General features: G+C 41.3%; 1 protein-coding gene across 1 annotated transcript in view; it reads left to right on the top strand.

The window, feature by feature from the left end:
• The first annotated feature begins 2,942 nt into the window (after window positions 1–2,942).
• Window positions 2,943–18,756, top strand: part of cxadr (CXADR Ig-like cell adhesion molecule) — a 39,152-nt gene continuing 23,338 nt past the window's right edge. The window contains exon 1 of the mRNA XM_018755552.1: window positions 2,943–3,118. Within this exon, the coding sequence (XP_018611068.1) occupies window positions 3,073–3,118 (46 nt within the window). The 5' untranslated portion in view covers window positions 2,943–3,072. The remainder of the gene's footprint in view (window positions 3,119–18,756) is intronic.

The following is an 18,756-nucleotide window of genomic DNA, read 5'->3' as shown; positions in this document are numbered from 1 at the left end:
CTGCTCGTTAGAAAGTCCAGAACCCAGCTGCAGAGGGTGGGTGGCACACCAAGATTGTGAAGCTTGTTGATGAGCTTCGAAGGTATCACTGTGTTGAATGCTGAGCTGTAGTCAATAAACAGCATTCGAACATAGCTGTCCTTGTTTTCCAAGTGGTTGAGGGCAATGTGTATTGTTGTGCTGATGGCATCATCTGTGGATCTGTTCCATCTGTATGCGAACTGGAGAGGGTCCAAAGTGTCCGGAGTGATGGTCTGGATGTACCTCATGACTATTCTTTCGAAGCACTTCATCACTATTGGAGTCAGTGCAACAGGTCAGTAGTCATTGAGACAGGATGCTTTGTTGTTTTTTGGCAGCGGCAGGATAGTGGTCCTCTTTAAGCAGGTGGGAATTGAGGCTTGTGGAAGGGACAAATTGAATATATCCGTAAAGACATCAGCTAGCACCAATGAACAGGTTCTAAGTACGCGTCCAGGGATGTTGTCTGGGCCGGCTGATTTCCGTGGGTTTGTTTTCCCAAAACTCTTTGCCACATCTGCAGATGTGACCGTGAATGGTGGGTTTTGTGTGTTCCCACTAGTCAGTTTAACACCCAGTGGTTCGTTGTTCAAGACCTCGAAACGGGCAAAGAATTTGAGTTTGTCAGGTGTGATGTGGCTGTCAGTGATCTCACCCCTGCTTCTGCTCCGATAGTCTGTGATGTTCTGTAATCCCTGCCACATGCGCCGGGTGTCAGCAGTAGTGTAATGACACTCCAATCTCAGTCTGTATTCCCTCTTGGCAGCCCTAATGGCTCTTCGAAGATCATACCTGGCCTTCTTGTAGTCACTGGCATCGCCTGAGACGAATGCAGTAGAGCGGTCACGCAGCATGGATCGAACTTCACAGTTTATCCACGGCTTTTGGTTGGGGTACGTCCGGATCTGTTTGGTGGGCACAGTGTTCTCGACGCAGGTGCTAATGTAACTGGTTACTGCTGACGTGTAGTTATGCAGGTCAACAGTACAGTCCTCGAGCATGGCAGCATTCTTAAACACCTCCCAATCAGTGCAGTCAAAGCAGTCCTGAAGCACCTTATCATATTCTCCAGACCACACTTTAACAGTTTTACTCACTGGGGGGGCTTGCTTGAGGAGCTGTTTGTATGCAGGGTACAGGAACACTGAGATGTGATCAGACTGTCCGAAATGGGGCGGGATGCAGCCTGTATGTATGCGCCCTTCACGTTACTGTACACCTGGTCCAATTTGTTTCTCTCCCTTGTAGGGAAATTAAGTTTACATGTTGGTTATATGTAGGGAGTACATTCCGTAAGTTACAGTGGTTAAAGTTGCCTGCGACGATAAACACAGCGTCCGGATGTGCGATTTCTTGTGTGTTTATGCCATGCTGCAGAATGATTCCCGAGCGCTGCCGCGGAGTTTGCGCGGGATGTAAACAGCTAGGAGAAATACCGCGGAAAAACTCCCTCGGCAGATAAAAAGGGCCTGCATTTCACTACTAAAAGTTCCAAATTACTCGAACAGTGTTTACTGACCGTCTGCACATCGGAGCACTACCGGTTATTAATCTAAACGCATGTTCCTCCACTTTTTTATGTTTTCCGGACGCCGCTGTACGGTCCCCACGGTGACGGAGCGCGTCTCGTAGCTGAACCGCTGAGTCTGTAATGTTGTCCGATAGCCAGGTTTCTGTGAAAATGAGCGCGCAGCAGTCTCTAATTTCGGGTTGTGTTTTATTTTTTGTACCGTTTTTCTTAAAACACGTAACAGGTAGGGTTAAAGTTTCTTCTTAATGAATATTTATAATTGTTTTTAAGCGCTGATATTTTTTTCACTCTATATTTGGAAAGATCATGAGCATGATGAATGAATAACCTCTCATGTTTATGACAAGAAAAGTTTTTATGACGAATTGTGTGCATGTGGTTTTCTGTCTGTAATTAGTGTTTTAATTGTTATGGTATGAAATAAAGCTGGCTTAAGGTACAGGTCCTTAAGCCGGGGGGGTCCTCGGACCGAGAGCATTACAGGCGGTCCCAGACTTAAAGTACGATGGGGTTACGTTCTGGTAACCCATCGTAAAGTCGAACCATCGTAATTCGCTGTGCCTGTATTTCCTTGTGTTTACACCTAAATTTCTCGCTTTGTGCCGCTGTTTACATTTATTTATTTAGCAGACGCTTTTCACCACAGCGACTTCCAGTGAACTCTATCATGTAGTGTTATCAGCCCACACACCTTATTCGCTGAAGTGATTTACACTGCTAGATACACTATGGGTCACTCATCCATACATCAGTCGAACATTCTCTCTCATGCGCTGTGGGTGAATCCGAACAATATGTCTTTGGACTGTGGGAGGAAACCAGAGTACCCACAGAGGACCCACGTAGACACGGAGATAACGTGCAAAATCCACACAGAATGAGCAGGGACCGATCCCACGTCCTTTCGCACCATCCAGGCGCTGTGAGACAGCAGTGCTACTCGATAAATAGTAAATCATTGACTAGAGTTTCCCGTTTACTGGATGGATAATCGTGTAGCAGTTTGTTGTTGTGTAAATTTAAGTGCAGCTCTGTACAACTGTAGTGTACGTTCAGTCAAAGGTCTATCTCTTTTGTCCTGCATTATTATTTAATCGTGTCCTTAAGCTTTTTTGTTGCTGTGACTTTCCACAGTAAACTGGGCTTGTGCTCCGCGCAGGACCTGGAAATTATCTGCGAAATAATAATAATGAAAAATAATAGAACAGAGCACAAAAGAGTACGATACATGTCAATATTCTATAGAATGTAAAAACAAAAAACACTAAGCTGGACGTTTATCTCCGTCAATATTCGGCTCCCTGCAGGTGGCGTCGTAACACTAAGATCGTTTTCAGGACAATAGGTGCGACTTCCGGAAATCACGTGCTCAGATTCCAGTCCACCTGCTGAGGCGCTGAGAAAGAGAAGGAGAGAGAGCAGCGCCCGCGCGAGAGGCCAGGCTGACGTACAACTTTACCTGTCTGCGTTGTAGGAAGGAGCCGTTTGTTCGGTGCCGGGATACGTTCTCGTTGCGAAAAATGGAGCTGAAATCGTTCATCATGTCGTTGATACTCCTTTTGGCAAGTAAGTGTCTTTTTTTTTTTTTTTTTTTTTAATTTCCTAGTTTTTGTGTAAAAAAAGCGGGATAACGTTAACGACTGCTTGGCGTGTGCCTTTGAAAATGGTCATCTGCTGCTGAAAAAGTTTTTTTTTTTTTTTTAGACGAATGTTGAGTTCATGTATTTATCTAGTATCCCAAGCGCCAGGCATTTTACACCCTGCGTGTGCGCGCGCACCGAAACTTCGCTCGGACACTCGTATTTCGCGCAAATTTTTAATCGATTATTTTGTATTATTTATGGCGCTGGCTTTTTTTTTTTTTTTGTTTTATCGCAAGTAGTAAGTTTACTTGTTGAAGAAAGTGTGACGGGTACGAAACGGTGGGAATAACGAACGTGCAAAAGAAAAGGATTGACGCGGGTCTTTTGTAAAAGCATCGGTCCTCATGATTAGCTCTGTCTGTGTGTGTGTGTCGAGGAGTGTCTTTAAAAAGCAGTCAAACTCCTGCTCTTCTACACAAAACGTCTGGTCTTTTGCTTCAGGTTCACTAACTAATAAACCTTAGCGGTACCTGTCAAAATTAACTTCAAACAAGTATACCATTTACTCTTTCTGTTCACTGTGGGTAATATAAACTTGACTCAATTGCTCTCCTTCAGGAATAAATTTTATCATGGTTGATCCATGGTGATTTGTAAAGTACAGGAGCTCTAAGTGATTAATACTGGTATTGTACCATGGTAAACCTTCTTCCCTACTCTCCACAGTGCTGTGCTCTATGTCTGCCATATGCCAGCCCCCCACTGCGACACCAGCTCTCCAGTGGTCTCACACTCTAAAACTGCCTGAAAATGCAGTGCGATACATGCACCTGCAGTCTTTTCATCATGTCATTTGATCTGGGTGTCATTTCTATATATGGAAACCTTTGTTCAGGTGTGTTCACCTCAGTGCTGTATATGCACTGTATATACTTAGGAATAATTGCTCTGGGTGTTAAGATTTGGTAACAGAAACCGCCTCTCTGCCTTGTTGGTGTCAAGGAGACTCTGTTTTATGTTTGTGTGCATTTTCCTCAAATGAGAAACACTTCCAGCTTTATCAAAGTGCCTCTGGCCAAACCTTACACTGTGCATCTCTAGCTTGTAATTAGACTGAAAAAAACATATACTGTATAAATACACACGCAAGGCTCTGCTGCTGAACTCTGTCTTCTGACTGCCACGTCACTTAAGTCTGCCAAAAGAATAAATGTAATATACATTATTTAAATGCTACCATTGGGAAAACTAATTTCAAGAACCAAATAAGTTATGATTCTGTAAAACTGAAGAACACATTATGTTCTTCAGTGTCTGTGTTGTATAGTGCTGTGCATCTATTATTTTTATGTATATATTTTCTGGTATTTCTAGAGTTTTAGTAGCATACACCGGTAGGCTCTGTGAGTAAGTTGCTCACTCTATTAATCGATTTGACTTCTCTAAAGGCAAAATTGTCCTCAGTTACTGTGTTTAATAGCAGGAGGGGCTTGTATATGGTGCATTGCATTGATTACCTATAAAATAAATTGTTTTGACATCCTGGGTACATTTATGGCACAGGCCACCGCGCTGTACAAACTGGTGTGACAGGATGCCAGAGGGCATTTATGCGTTTCTGCGTAATGCGTGTGTCGTCTTTACGGAATTTGCCCTGAAACTGGCTCGTCCCGTTCTCGCAGCAAAACTGAAACCATAGCGAGTATACTTTTGGTATCGGTCAAAGCAAGAGTGTGAAGGTTGTTTGACTGCGGCTGGGAACTGCATGGACACGTGGTTCATTGGTGACTGATAAGCTTGGGAATACCAAAGGTCTTTGTTTACTGCTGGTTTTTTCTAGGCTGTTTTTTGCATTGAGAGAGATCTCTGAAAATGGTTTGAGTGGTTAGAGGCTCATGTTTACCATGATTGCATTCTGAAGCATGCTTTGTCTCAGTTCGTTGGGTTGGGTACTGTATACAAGCTCATTAACATGACAATGGTATTTTGGCCTCATTACTGAAAGCTGGCCCACTTCCTAAGGCGAGCAAGCTGTTGCTTCAGAACATCACAGTACATCTTTCTCTCATGGCAGCAAAGCATTGCAACAAAGTACTTAAGTGTATACATTATTGGCTGCAGAATTTTTTTTCATGACACCTCCATTTACAGACAGTGATACTTAAGTCATATCTCCTTGGTGTGTAACAAAACAGAAGTGAGCCATCGTAGATGCTAAGATGTATTAACTGTCTAAATGTAAGGTTCTCAAAAGGAGGCAGATAATCAATTTGCTCCTGCTGTGTAGTGCATTTGGCCGCATGTAATTCATTTTCATTGCTGTCGACATGTATTTCACCAAGGTCAGTTGCACTGAGCAGTGTGTTAACACGGAACTGAGAAATTACAAGAAAATGTACAATGTATTGAGATTTGATGACGGTAAAATCAACACATCTGTCTTGGTGTTTACTCCAAAACACTAAATCTGGTTTTATAAAGTAATAAAAGTTTATAAAGGTATCTTGCTACGTATCTGTTGGCACACCTCGAATTGAAAAGCAGACTATAGTAGTTTGTTGTAAGTGCTTGCGAAAGGCTCTATTTGTTTAGTTGTCTTCATATTTTTTTAAACATATCTGAGTATTGTAATTCATCCCATGAATCTCAAAGTCCGCATAAACAACCAGGGTTTAGCAGTAATCCTGTTTTTCAGAGTAGCTCAATGTCAAAGTTTTTCTTTTGCCCTTATCAACTGCATGTCAGAGTTTTTCACTCAGCATATTCAGTGTTCTGCATTTAGCTTCTCTTCTGTGATAGTGAGCAGATGCTAGTAGAGCTTCTCACTGCCTGGCTTGTGTTTGGGTTTAGCACAATCTCCTGTTCATTGAAGTCCAGAGGCTTCACCCTGTGTCCAGCAGGCTTGTCCCCATTGAACCCAGTGACCTTTGCCCCTTCACCACCTCCTCCTGCCTCATACGCAGGATCAGACTATGCTGTGTGGAGGCTTGCAAGCCAGCGATGGCGTTACCTGATAAGCCTTGTCCACACAGAGTCCCCAGCCAGGAGTTCGTTGCTAGGAAACCTGTTGAATGCAGTTAGTCTGGGGTCGGGGGTGGGGTTGCAGGGTGTAGATGGAATAGAACCTCTGCCTGGCCTGAATTTAACGCTTTGTGCTCGATAATCAGATGGTCTGTTTGAGGCTTTGCCTGAGAATAGCCAGATATGGCCCTTTCAGACCATCCTGTCCAAATTAATCCTTAAAGAGTCATGTGGTGTATAACTTGTCAAGTTAGCTTTGTGTCTGGGTAGTAAGATGTACATGTTTTCAAAAAAAAAACAGTATTTGCAGAGGCTTCTCTTGGTATTCAGTGAGCATGTATACAGTAGATTTATTGTAGTCTGCTTTCAGAGCTATAAATGTAGTAATTTATATTCCTTTTATTGTGTGAGTGCACACAAGAAGATAAGGAATGCAGGCCCAAAAGGAATTCTATGGGAATCGCAAGCAATGGAATTATGAGTAGGTGTTAGGTTTTTTTTTTTTAAATCTCTGACCTTAGATGATTAAAATGGCTATAGAATCACTTTTTGGTACAGTTGACTTATTGGGAAAGTTTTAATTTTCCAAGAATTTCTATGGTACATGGAAGTTGCTGCTGTCTGTACCCTTGTGTGTATTTGATCTTGTGGAAATTTGTCTAGTGTATGAAACACGTTGTGTAGCTTAGTGAGGCAAACGCTTTCCCTCACTGTATTGTGGTACTATACAGTGCTTAGTCACTGTGAGTTGCAAGTAATCAGTTTGTGAAAAATCATGTTTTCTTTTGTCAGCTCCTGAGTTGATCAAGTCACATGCTGGCTCTGTTTTGTTAACTGCTTACCCAGGTATGGGTTATTGTGGTCCAGAGCCTATCCCAGAAGCAGAGAGAGAGGGCTAGTTAGGGTATACCCTGGACAGGATGCCAGTCCAAGTGCTGTTGCAAAGTGCAGCAATAAAATGAAAACAGGTGTCTCTAAGTCCCCTCCAACTAAAAGAAACAACATAAGCAAGCAGGTTATCTGACAGATGATGTAACTTGTGCAAAGACCTCTTAGATGCTAACATGACCTTGTCTTAGAGTGGGGATGGTGGCAGTGAGCAGGGTGACATTCCACTTGGCTCACTGGCAGGTTTATTGATTAGCAGGTTTATCTGGGTGACCCTCGGGACATGCCTGGTTAATAATTGTTTTTCTGCTGTATATGGGACAACTGGTAGCGTAGTGGTTAGAGCTGTTTCCTTTGGACCCAGGTGCCGCCGATTTGATCCCCACTATAGTACCCCTGGGCAAGGTACTTGCTCTAAAAATTGCTCTAGTAACATTACCCAGCTGTATAAATGGGTAAATAATTGTAGGTAGACTAACACTGTAAGTCACTATGGAGAGCAGTGTCAGCTAAATTAATAAATGTAATTGTCACAGACTGTGGTCACTTCCTGCCTTTGTACTTCACTACTTTGTTTGGCAGTGTTATCGGTAACTATGACTCAGACACCTTTCTAGTGTTACAGTAAAGTTTAGATCTCTGATACTATTGTCCTTTTTTCTGTTTGTCGGGAAGCGGTGTTGGCGGAGTGAACTATTTCAATTTCAGTTTATTTTTATAGAGTGCTCTTCTCTCACATGTTGCTGTATGGTAACTTGGTTTCTCAGTTCAGTAAGGTATGTCTCGTCCATCATGGTGGTTGGTCATCAACTTCAGTCAGCATGTGGTGCTTGTGTGATGGCCAGCCGGCCCCCTTAGGTCTTATTGTATGGAAGCACTGCTCAGCAAGAAGAAATTTAGTAATTTCTAACAAATAAGTTGAATATGTTTTGATACAGAGGTGGGAAGAACAGAAATGCGGCCAAATGGAATTAAATTTTGTGGAGATATGCTTGAGTGAACATGTAAGTCATACATGTTGCTGAATTTGTCTGAATTTAAAGACTGGGGTAGATGGGGCATTTCTGACAGTAACTGGTAGACTATTCCACAGTTTAGGTGCTGTATAACTAAAGTCATGACCTCCTACTGAGGTCTTACTGATCACAGGTCGTTTAAGGTAACCTGCATCCAACGAACAAAGGTATCGTCTTGGAATGTAAGAATCAGTCTCACAAAGGTAAGCTGGAGCAATGTCATGTACTGCCTTTTAGGTCAGAAGTAGGATTTAAAATCAATTCTGTGTAACTGGGAGCTAGGGCAGTGATTTCAGTACTGGTGTTATATGGTTGTACTTCCTATTTCTAGTGACAATTCTTTCAGCAGCATTTTTTACCAGCAGTAATTTGGATACAGTCTGGTTTGAAAAACCTGATAATAAAACAGTACAGTTGTCTTGCCTACTTGAGACAGAAGCATGAACCAATTTCTCAGCATCCTGCCTACATAGGAATCGCCTTAATTTAGCTATGCTTGTCAGTGAAGGAAGCACTACTTAATCAAAGCATTTACAGGAGACATAAATGACAGCTGTCCATCCAACAAGACACCCAAATCCTTAACGCAATTTGTACGTTTGTGTATTTCCACAATTTCCTGGTTGAACCACTGGGCCAGATGTTAAAAATCTGATACCGGAAGACAGGGCTACACACTGCTACACACTAGGGTTTCATAAGAATCTGTGAACTTGAGCAATTCTTGACATCTGTGGACAGTGTTTGCTGGCTTCAGCGTTTGCTGAATTTCTGTTCCTGTCCTGTGACAGTGCTTCCTGCCTCATGTGTTTTTAGCAGTACTTAAACCTCACCACCCAGCTCAACACTTCCCGCCCACAAGCCTCTCTGTCCTTGGAAACAAAGCAAGAACATGTAGAATCCAATTATCATCTAGGAGAGCTTCTGTGTCCTTTGCAATCACATGAGGACATTATGCATGAATATTCAGCAATGGGAGGCATAAATATTTAAGCACTCTGGTGTCATGGGTTGCCACTCGAAGCAGTTGCCTCAACCTGGCTTTGAGTGCTGATTCAGGCTTCTCATTTCATTTCATTCAAAAAATGAACATCGGGGGCCTTGATTACATTCCATTAAGAGAGAAATAACCACTTTCTTATTTCTGCTCATAACAATAAGCTTTCAGTATTTGTCACATTGTTTTCATTTGCAGGTAGTAATGCGGACTGGCTGGCTGTGTTTTGCATTGGCTGATGGTTCTGAAAAGCGTTGTTGATTGGGAGTGGCGTTGGGGTGAGGTGTTGCTGAACAGGTTTCATCTTCTTGTAACGCACCTCTTCCTTTGTCACACGTGTCCATTAATAAGCAGCTCTCACGTAGTTCTCATTCTGCTCACGCCCCTTTTGCCTGTTCAGTAAGATGGTAAAACCCGAAGCGCATCCATCAGACCTGCCAGCAGCGAGCTCCCCACAGCTTATATATGCTTTGAGCGATGATGCTGAATAATGGACTGGCATGATGGATAAATCCTAAATGTTTTTCTGCTGTATATGTTGCTTCTTTATCTTGCAGTAAACCAGTGACTTGCCACATTTAATTCACGGCCATGTCTTTAGTGACAAAACCTTATGTTTTCTGCATGATTTTTGTCTCAAGTCATAACTGGATTGGAGGCAAGTGTACAAATCTCTCGACAATAAAAGAACCTCAGTATCTGAACCTTTTTGCTCTCTCAGTTCATCAGTTTGGGGGAAATAAATGCTGACAAGGCATACCATTAGCAAGCCAAAGTGAAAAGAAAGCTTTTTTGGATTTAAAATGCATTAAAAATACAGTTGACCACACTGTGTACACCCTCTCTGCTGCCAGTTTGTGTGGTAAACTTAAAAAAGAGGGAAAGTAACAAGACAGTTATAGATAACACAAGCTGTTTTGATTCATGCAAGGGAACAGAATGCTACTGTGAAGAATTTGAGGTTCTATTGTCTGCGGAAGCTCTGTGAATAATTTCTCTGCGCTGTGTGCCGGTTCTCCCCATAATGAGCTTTCTGTGCATCCAGCGGTTTATTTTTGTTTGTGCTCAGGCTCTACAGAGGTGTTGCAGCTCCTCCCTCCATCTCGTGATTCTCCATTTGTTGCTTTTGCTGTTGCTGAGAAACAGTCAGAGAGAAGCAGGCAACATGCCTGTTGTAGAGCCCCACCTGAAACCAGTCTCCCATCATGACAGTGAAGCCTTTCAGGTTATGGTGGTAACAGCTATTGTGGTAACAGCTGTGGTTGTTGCCCAAAACTGGACACTTTTTTTTTTTTTTTTTTAATTTTTTTTTTTTATTGTACAGGACTCTTTCCACAAGGCCTGCTGAAATACAGAGGTACCTCTCAAGTTATTCGGAAAACAGTCTTTTAGTTTCTCGGCCAAAAGGCTTTTACAAAACCTTATATAACTTATAATTATGCATGCTTGTATTAAACCCTATAATGTTGTGTTTTTTTCTTTAGCCCCGTTAACCTTGGAATGCATTCCTGCTCATTTATAAAGAACAGAAAATGAGAAAATTACAGCGCACAACTGACTGTTAATTATGTGGGTGGAAGTGATGACCATACAGCAGAATTGGTTTCCTCAGCTTTGCCATGAAAGTTCATCTGTTGACTCAGAATTGATTTAATGCCGATTTCACTCTGCAGTCTATCTGAAACATTCTTTTGGTGTCTGGTGTTGATCTCCATGCTAGGGAAAGTCTTGGTCCCATGTCTTCTGGATGGGTGTGGTAAGAATAGTTTGGCTTGCTACTTGTGATGCTGATGTAAGAATAAACAGTCTTAATTGTTTTACTGTGCAATAGTTTTTTTTGAGGGGCCCCTCTCACATGTATCTTTTACCACATGGCTTCACTTAATCACCAGAGAACATAAACAAGGGGAATAGGCAGAACTGGATGTATGCACAGCACAGAATTAATCTACCATTCCAGCAAAAATTGCAGTTTTATAATCTGCCTTTTTTAATAAGCATTTTTAATCATGAAAAGTACTCTGCCGAGATTCAGGCCTAACTAAATAAACTGTCCTCTTCCATTTATTGTCGGTCAGCCGAGGTGAGTCCGACTGTTTGATTATGCTAGGATGGTAAGAAAATGACTTGTATGGCCTGCGGGTGAGAGAGTGCTTACTACAAGACATTTAACCTGAAGACAGAGCTCTGTTGACTGAGCACATCACTAGGTGGGTTATGCTTCCAGCAACTGCACAAGATGTGAAGTTGCTGACTAGGTTGTTTGACCTTACACAATGCGACAGGTCTGTCCCCCCAGCTAGCAGGTGCTCCAGACTCAGCTGATTTATACCTGGATGGTGGGTGCCAGTGACGTACTTGCCTCCCTCATTCTTACACACTGGGTGTCTGGCAAATTCTTTGAAGCTTGAATAGGTTATTGCTTGATTCAACATGGGTCGCTACACTTTTATAGCCGTATGAGAGAAAACAGCTGTGAACCCTGCCCTGTATTCCTGAGTGCCTGTTGTTTAACACCAGAAATAGGGTTCATACTTAGTTTTTATTTAAAAGGAGCAGTTATTGCCGCATAACAGAATAGTTTGAAGTGTAATTAATAGCACACCTATGTGGGTTTCACATATTATCATTAGAATTTAATGTTTGCATGTGTAAATCTGGAAGCATCTGTGCTCCCATAGCTCGCTGCTCTCCATCAGTAGAAACTGAGTTAATTGTGACGCTAATCCACCAGAAATATTATGCTACAAAATCAGCGGCTGGAGCTGAAGGTGTTGTTGAGGGGAAGTGGTGAGGGGGGCAAAGCAGCTGTTGCAGAAGCTCTTTTTAGCAGGTTTATCTCAGTGAAAAATGCTATGCGTTGTCAGCTGCCTACATACAGGAGCAGAAAAATCAGCACTTACTGCAGTCTCAAAGCATTCCATTGCTCCAAGTATGTTAAATTGAGACTAATTGTAATTGCATGCATATATATGTCAATTTGTCTTTTAACGGTTTTAATATTGTACATTTTCCCAAAATGTTTAAAAAGAATTTGATTGTATCCCTTTAACACACAGGGTGTATGCTTCTTATGCACCCTATCTCCTCACAACATGTCTATCTTGCAGTCTGGATTGAAACCTTTGTGAAAACATCTAATCTATTTTTGCCAGGGGAATACGAATAAGTCAGGCAGTTCTTTTTATGTTGAATCAAAGAGCATTACATTTCAATTTTTGACTCCTTAGATTCAGAGTAGTTTGGGGGGTGAGGTATAAAGCGTTAAATCTATAATTTTGGCTTTTATGGGATTGTCTTGTTGCATTTAAATAATTGCTGTTACACATGAGTTATTCTGTTCTTTTGAAAGCGTGCCTCTTGCACCTTTGTTTCTAAGTAGTGACAGTGTTTCTTCTCCATTGCTCTAGACCTCTCTGCCTTTGGTTTTCTGTGACATTTTTACCGTTTTTTTTCATACTCATGATTCCCTCGTGTGTGAGGGATCCTCAGCAGAGACAGGCTGGTCGTCCTCCAGAGAAGGCCAGATACTCTAGGTCTAAACACCTCTAATCTATATTTCATTAAGGTGCCGTGTTGGACGCCCGTGAAATACCATCAACTGCTCGTTGTTCCCACACAAAACAAATAAGGGCTTGTCTGCTGTTAATGAAATCCTGTCAATGATTTTATCAATATAATGGTCCTAATCTAATCTGGGGTGGTTTAAGCCTGTGGTTTCATTTTGGGTAGGGGGGTTGTGTACAGAGGGGAAAATGTTCTATGTGCCCCGATGCAACATACGAAAAGCAGTGGCTTTCAGTAAGTGAAATGTAAAGCTATACCTTCTTACAAGTACAAGTACTCACTGCAGCTTTTGACAGTATTTCAATGCAGTATTAAAAACTGCAGTATTAATTTGTCAGCAGGACTTTTCTGAAGTCCATCATATTTGTGTTGATATTGATTTCAGAACCAGTTGCTTAGTGTACTAATGGAGGTGATTTATTTATGGACACAACACATCTTGTGTGTTTAATTAGGGAATGGGTTGTCTTTCTGTAAAATGGGTAAAAATGGCTTTCCTTTGGAAGCATTTGTAACACAGCTTTTTGCTCACATATGAATTTCACAGGTCTCCAATTGAGGGTATCTCCTCTCCACAGCTGTGAGAATGCTACTGCCATGTTCAGTGTTTCTGTTATGACACTTTGGCACCACTGTCAAGGGAATCGCAAGCACTTGTCTTGAACCATGCTTAATGTTTAGGAGAATTCAAGGTTGCACAAATGCTACTGTCCCTTGTGAAAATTCTGATACTGGTGAGCAGTTACATGACTCTTTTCCTCTCTTCATTATGCCATAAATGTGAAGTACTTCAGAAATGCATTGTGGTAATTTGCTGTGTTATATTTGTAAAAGGACTGCATTTTAGAGCCTTGTGGTATGGTGAATATCACTGAAATTTTATTTGTGTTATCAATTTTTGTCTATGAATTTCTAACAGACCTTCAGTAAGTTTTTCATATTTAGAAAATGTATAAAAATGCCTTGATATGTTTGGAGGATAATGAAATCATTGTGTGTGAATGAGTCATTGCCACAAACTCGAGTTTTGTGTTCAGATTTCATCCTTTGTGATGAAATTCTTAATGAGCTGTATCATCAGTAGCCCACATCTACTTGGTCCAAGTTACATTCTTAACAGAAACCTGGCAGTAAGATGAAATGCAATTTTTTAATAAATAGAAAAGAATATTGGCATTTTTTTAATCCTCCTCTTTTTGCATTGTACTTGTCAATGAACAAGCCAAAATAGAGAGAACATTTTTTTTGTTCAGTTGTGCTGGAATGGGAGGAAAAATATGTACTAGATAACCAGGGATAAGGCTGGAAAGTGATTAGTCATAGACTGAATTGCCAGAAATGATTATGATCCTCCTACACCTTTGAAATCCCCATTTTCAGTCACATGTCACAGTTTCAATATGTGAGCTTTTGTCTTGAACGGCTTTTAAGTTCCTAATGCCCATGGCTTAAACATCTAGGAAAATTAGCATTCTCACTGGAGTGGTCATGGAACTGCTGACTTGAGTAGTTTTATGCCCTGCCTGCCCACAGTGACAGGGATTTTAACCCTTTTGCTGTTGGCACAGTTGAGTCAGTAGTGGTGTCCCATACACAGTGGACATTTTAAATGCCTGTGACAGCGTGATGATTTGTGTGAAAATGCTTTTGGAGGTGGTATTTGTTTAATATTGACCCATTTCCTTGCAGTTGTTTTGTCTTTACCCTGATGTGTTCTGGTGCAGTACAGCTGTTAGCTGTTGCAGGTCATTTGTCGCAAGTCAGGTGGGCTACAGACTTCTTCAGATACCTCTTGGTCCCTCTACCTCAGCCATGTTTTTTCAGCAGTTCAGGTAATTTTGATGTGGCATTCAGCTTTTTTTAAAAAAAAAAAAAACTAGTAAAGTAAAAACTTTTTTTTAAAAAAAAGGCCAGGCTAAATTTTGCCATCCCAGTGCAAAGTTTTACATTTATTCACTTAGCAGACGCTTTTCTCCCAAGCGATTTACAATGGATACTATGTAGTGTTATCAGCCCACACACCTTATTCACCAGGGTGACTTACACTGCTAGATACACTACTTACATTGGGTCACTCATCCATACGTCAGTGGAACACACTCTCTCTGTGTCACTCACACACTATGGGGGACTTGAACAGCATGTCTTTGGACTGTGGGAGGAAGCCGGAGCACCCGGAGGAAACCCACGCAGACACGGGGAGAACATGAAAACTCCACACAGACTGAGCGGGGATCGAACCCATTTTCTCTCATGCCACCCAGGCGCTGTGAGACAGCAGCGCTACTCGCTGTGCCACGGTGCTGATTGATGATAATTCTTCAGTTGTGTTGAGTCTTTTCACCACTCAGCCATCATAGTGTATGAAAATTTGTCTGCATCAGGGCTACAATCCTCATCCACAGTGGTCACACTTGCCTGTTTTCTTAAAACCCTGGAACAGATAATGTTAAAATGCACAGGTTTTTCCTAAATTTGTGAAATATTCCTACTTATGTTTTACTTGTCTGTGTTTTACAGGATTTAGGGAAAAATGTTGAACATGTAGCATTACTTTTTTGTTTCCTGAATAAATTTTTGGTTATACACTATAGAACATTTAAGTAGTCAAGATTAATATATGCATGCATGTATGCACACACAGGTAGTCCTTGAATTATGATATGTGTAATTTAACAACTACCTGGACTTGCTACAGGTGACCATTAAGCTTGTTATACTATTTTTGAATTCCAGCATTTGGTTGTAGTAGATGAACTCTGCTGTACAACAACATTGGCCAGCCAGGCTGATAGAGCACCCGTATTTGCTATTGTTGAGTCTCTCCGTCTTTGGGTGTCTAGCAGCAAATAATGTGGTGGTGCTGAATAGAGAATGCAGAAGATAATAGATTTACAAATAAAATTGAACATAGTGCAGCATGAAAATACTGCACATTATATGTTTGTCTTCTAACGTGAATTATGTGTGGAATTGTTGAAAAAGTAACAAATCCCTAATACACAATGTAGTGTAGCGCCACCCCCCGTTTACCTGACTATGAGGGTGGTTCTACTAAGAACTAAAACATTATAACCCAAAATGCAAACAGCTCAGTAACAGAACAAACAAGTTTATTAAATTTCCCCCAAAACCTTGTAGATAGAAAATCCAAAGTCCTTTCAACAGATTATGAAAATAAATGCAAACAACCAGGACATGAATAAAATAAAATACTTCACAACAAGTACTTAAATATTATAAACAACAAATAACCTCACTGTTACACCTTCACGCAACAGACTCTAGAAGTTTCATAGAGAACCTTCCCACTCATAAACACAATAACTATTGCCTAGAATACTCCAGAGTATGTTAAACTTCACGTAAAACACTCCCACGTTGCAGGCCTGATCGTAGCTTGCGCATGTTGTGACCAAAAAAATACAATGACCAGTTCACTCTCGCGGGGGGGGGAATGCAGGTTATGTCGTCTGCTGTCCACGCAACCACCAGGATAAGGTCAGGATCGTCCACTCACATTTCAGCAGCAGATGAAACTTCAACGATGCCTTAGGAACTTTGTGCATTGCCAGTAGCACGAAGCGCTATCAGAATCTCCTACTCTGTCACTGTGGCAGCTCAACGTGACGGTCTGAAAACTTGCAGTTTCCTAACACAATGTCTCGTTGCACACAAACGAGTATGAACGAAAATGTGTCTTTAACCCTCCAACCAACATAATCAAAATAAAACAATATTTTCTCTTTGTTTTTGGAGCAATAAGAAAATATGAACTCCACTCATCACACCTTGAACACTCTCTTCCCGAACTCTTCTAGAAGCATCTCAGAACTTTTTCCCTGTCCATTCCATCCCTCTTTTCTCTAATTGGGTTTCCTTGAACCAAAACCCAGTCAATTTGCAATTAATGCAAAACTGACATCACACATAGGTTGTAACTCCCAGCACGTGAACTTAATTTTTTTTGAAGGTTTAAATAAACTAGTAGCACCATGGGACTGTGGTAGTAATCATACAGTAAGTGTTAATTTATGGCTCATATAAGGGGATTCTTGACTTAACATACGGTTGTCGGAATGGAACCTTGTAAGTCGAAGGCCATCTGTAAATGTATATTGCTGTGTGTGCAGTACTTAACTGTCTTTTGCCATATTTGGGTTGTGATGAAGTTGGACATGTTTAAATGGTACAAGTAACTGATTAAGCGTGTTACTTCTAAAATAACATCGGAAATTGAGAAAGTACAGCAGGATGACTGGAGGTCCTTTTTCTTTTACTCATGTTACTCGTTTACCTGGTGGCTGTACTGTGCTATGAAAAATTATAATGACATTGCTTGAATTCCCCCCCACATAATTTTAGAGGCAATTCAAAGCAAATTTTGTGGTCTGTTCATTTGTTGCCAATATGTGCTTTGGAGAAGATGTCCTGGTAAAGGAAAGAGCACTGCTGAGAAATGCGGCTATGCACGTAGCTCAGACTGTACCTATCTGCTCTCTGAACAAGTCCACGGGTGCAGCTGGTTTAGAATTTAAAGACTTGAATGAATTCCCCCCCCCTTTGCAGGCCTGACACCAGCATTTATTAGCTCAGATTTTCTTTATCCCCCAGTCATAAGACACGTGAATCTTGTAACAGAAAGGACCTTGGAGACATGTCATGTTACATTAACTTTTTTTTTTTTTTTTAAAATGCTCAGACAGGAAGAATAGCAACAAAGCATTTTTGCACTCTGGCTTTGATCCTCCTTTAGCTTGATGGTGAAAGTGAGGTTCGGTACATGTGAAAGTGCTCAGCGGACATCCTACTGTGATTGTGGGGCCAACTCCTGTGAGAACCTTCAGATCCATCTCAGGTTTTACTTCTTATAGCAAAGGCCATGTTCTGCATTTGTTGTGTGTCTCTGGGGAGGTGGAAGTTTATATACAGCCTTTGATTTGCATGCCTGCAAAAAATGAGTATTGGGGCTGTAACCTGTTGGGGAGGGCATAGTTTTGTCAGGTGGCTTATCTGGATGACCATCTGGATTGTCTTTCAGCTAGATACAGGAGACGTGCCTTTCAGTCATGTACTTCCTTCTTGGAATGAGGGATTCCTGTTAGTGACAATCCCTTTGTCTACATTTTTTTTTTTTTTTTTTTCCTCCTCCCTGACAAAAACATGAGGTTATTCAGCAACTCTGTGAGCGCTTGTTTTCATACCTTTGTTATATTCAGGATGCAAAAAAGCTGTGAAATGCAATGAGAATTTATTTTAATTAGTATTGCATGTGTTTGCTCTCTGAGAGCCCTGAAGTGCTGTTATCACCCTGAAGCTTTATCTATATTTAGCACAAAAAAACTAAAACTCATACTGCCTCAAACCATACCAGCAAATGAAAGTTTTCTCTGTTAGAGCATAAAAAGTTGAAAGAGGAAAAAGTAAAGGAATGCATGCATACATCTCCAGATGATACAGCATAGGAGTCTTTGGCAAACTATTGTTGGTGTCCTATACCCCACCTTGCTGAAGGGCAAAACTGACCAACATCTTGAAAGCATTTGCCATTTTATCACCTCAGAAATGAGAAAATGGTATGAAAACAAGGCATAATATATTTTTAATCAGTTCCTAAAATGCCTGTTGACAGATTTTTGTTTTATCCTGTTGAAGTGTTTTCACCTGTGTCTCCTGCATCATCAGCCCTCTGACTGCGAAAGGCCTTGGCCTCCTCACTAATCCTGTTTGTGTTTAGTGTCAACCCAATAAAAGTCACTGGATACTTTAAACACGGGTTGTGGCTGTAGGGGGATGGGTCCTTGATCCCTGGGCTTCCAGCTAAGGGAATAACATTAGAGGCCTGGTGGGAGTCTTTAACCACCTCCCTTCCTGTGTTATCACTGCAGATAGTTATTCATTCCACGCTTCTCAGGTCACCCTTTGTGCTTGACCATACCAGGCGCTTCTCCCTTGTAATCTTCAGTAGCTTCTTGGGAGTTGCCGCGTTGTCTGCGAAACCAGCTGCTGAGCGATTGTTGGACCCACTGCTGAACTATGAAAACTGTGACTACTAAATGAATAAATTTAAATGTAACTGTTCTAATTCCTTTTTAGTGCAGCCCTCAAAAAAAGGCTCATTTAAACCAACAA

The sequence above is a fragment of the Scleropages formosus genome, chromosome 4 (genome assembly GCF_900964775.1).
Source record: "Scleropages formosus chromosome 4, fSclFor1.1, whole genome shotgun sequence".
Taxonomy (NCBI): Eukaryota; Metazoa; Chordata; class Actinopteri; order Osteoglossiformes; family Osteoglossidae; genus Scleropages; species Scleropages formosus.
This window is presented reverse-complemented; position numbering and strand designations above follow the sequence as displayed.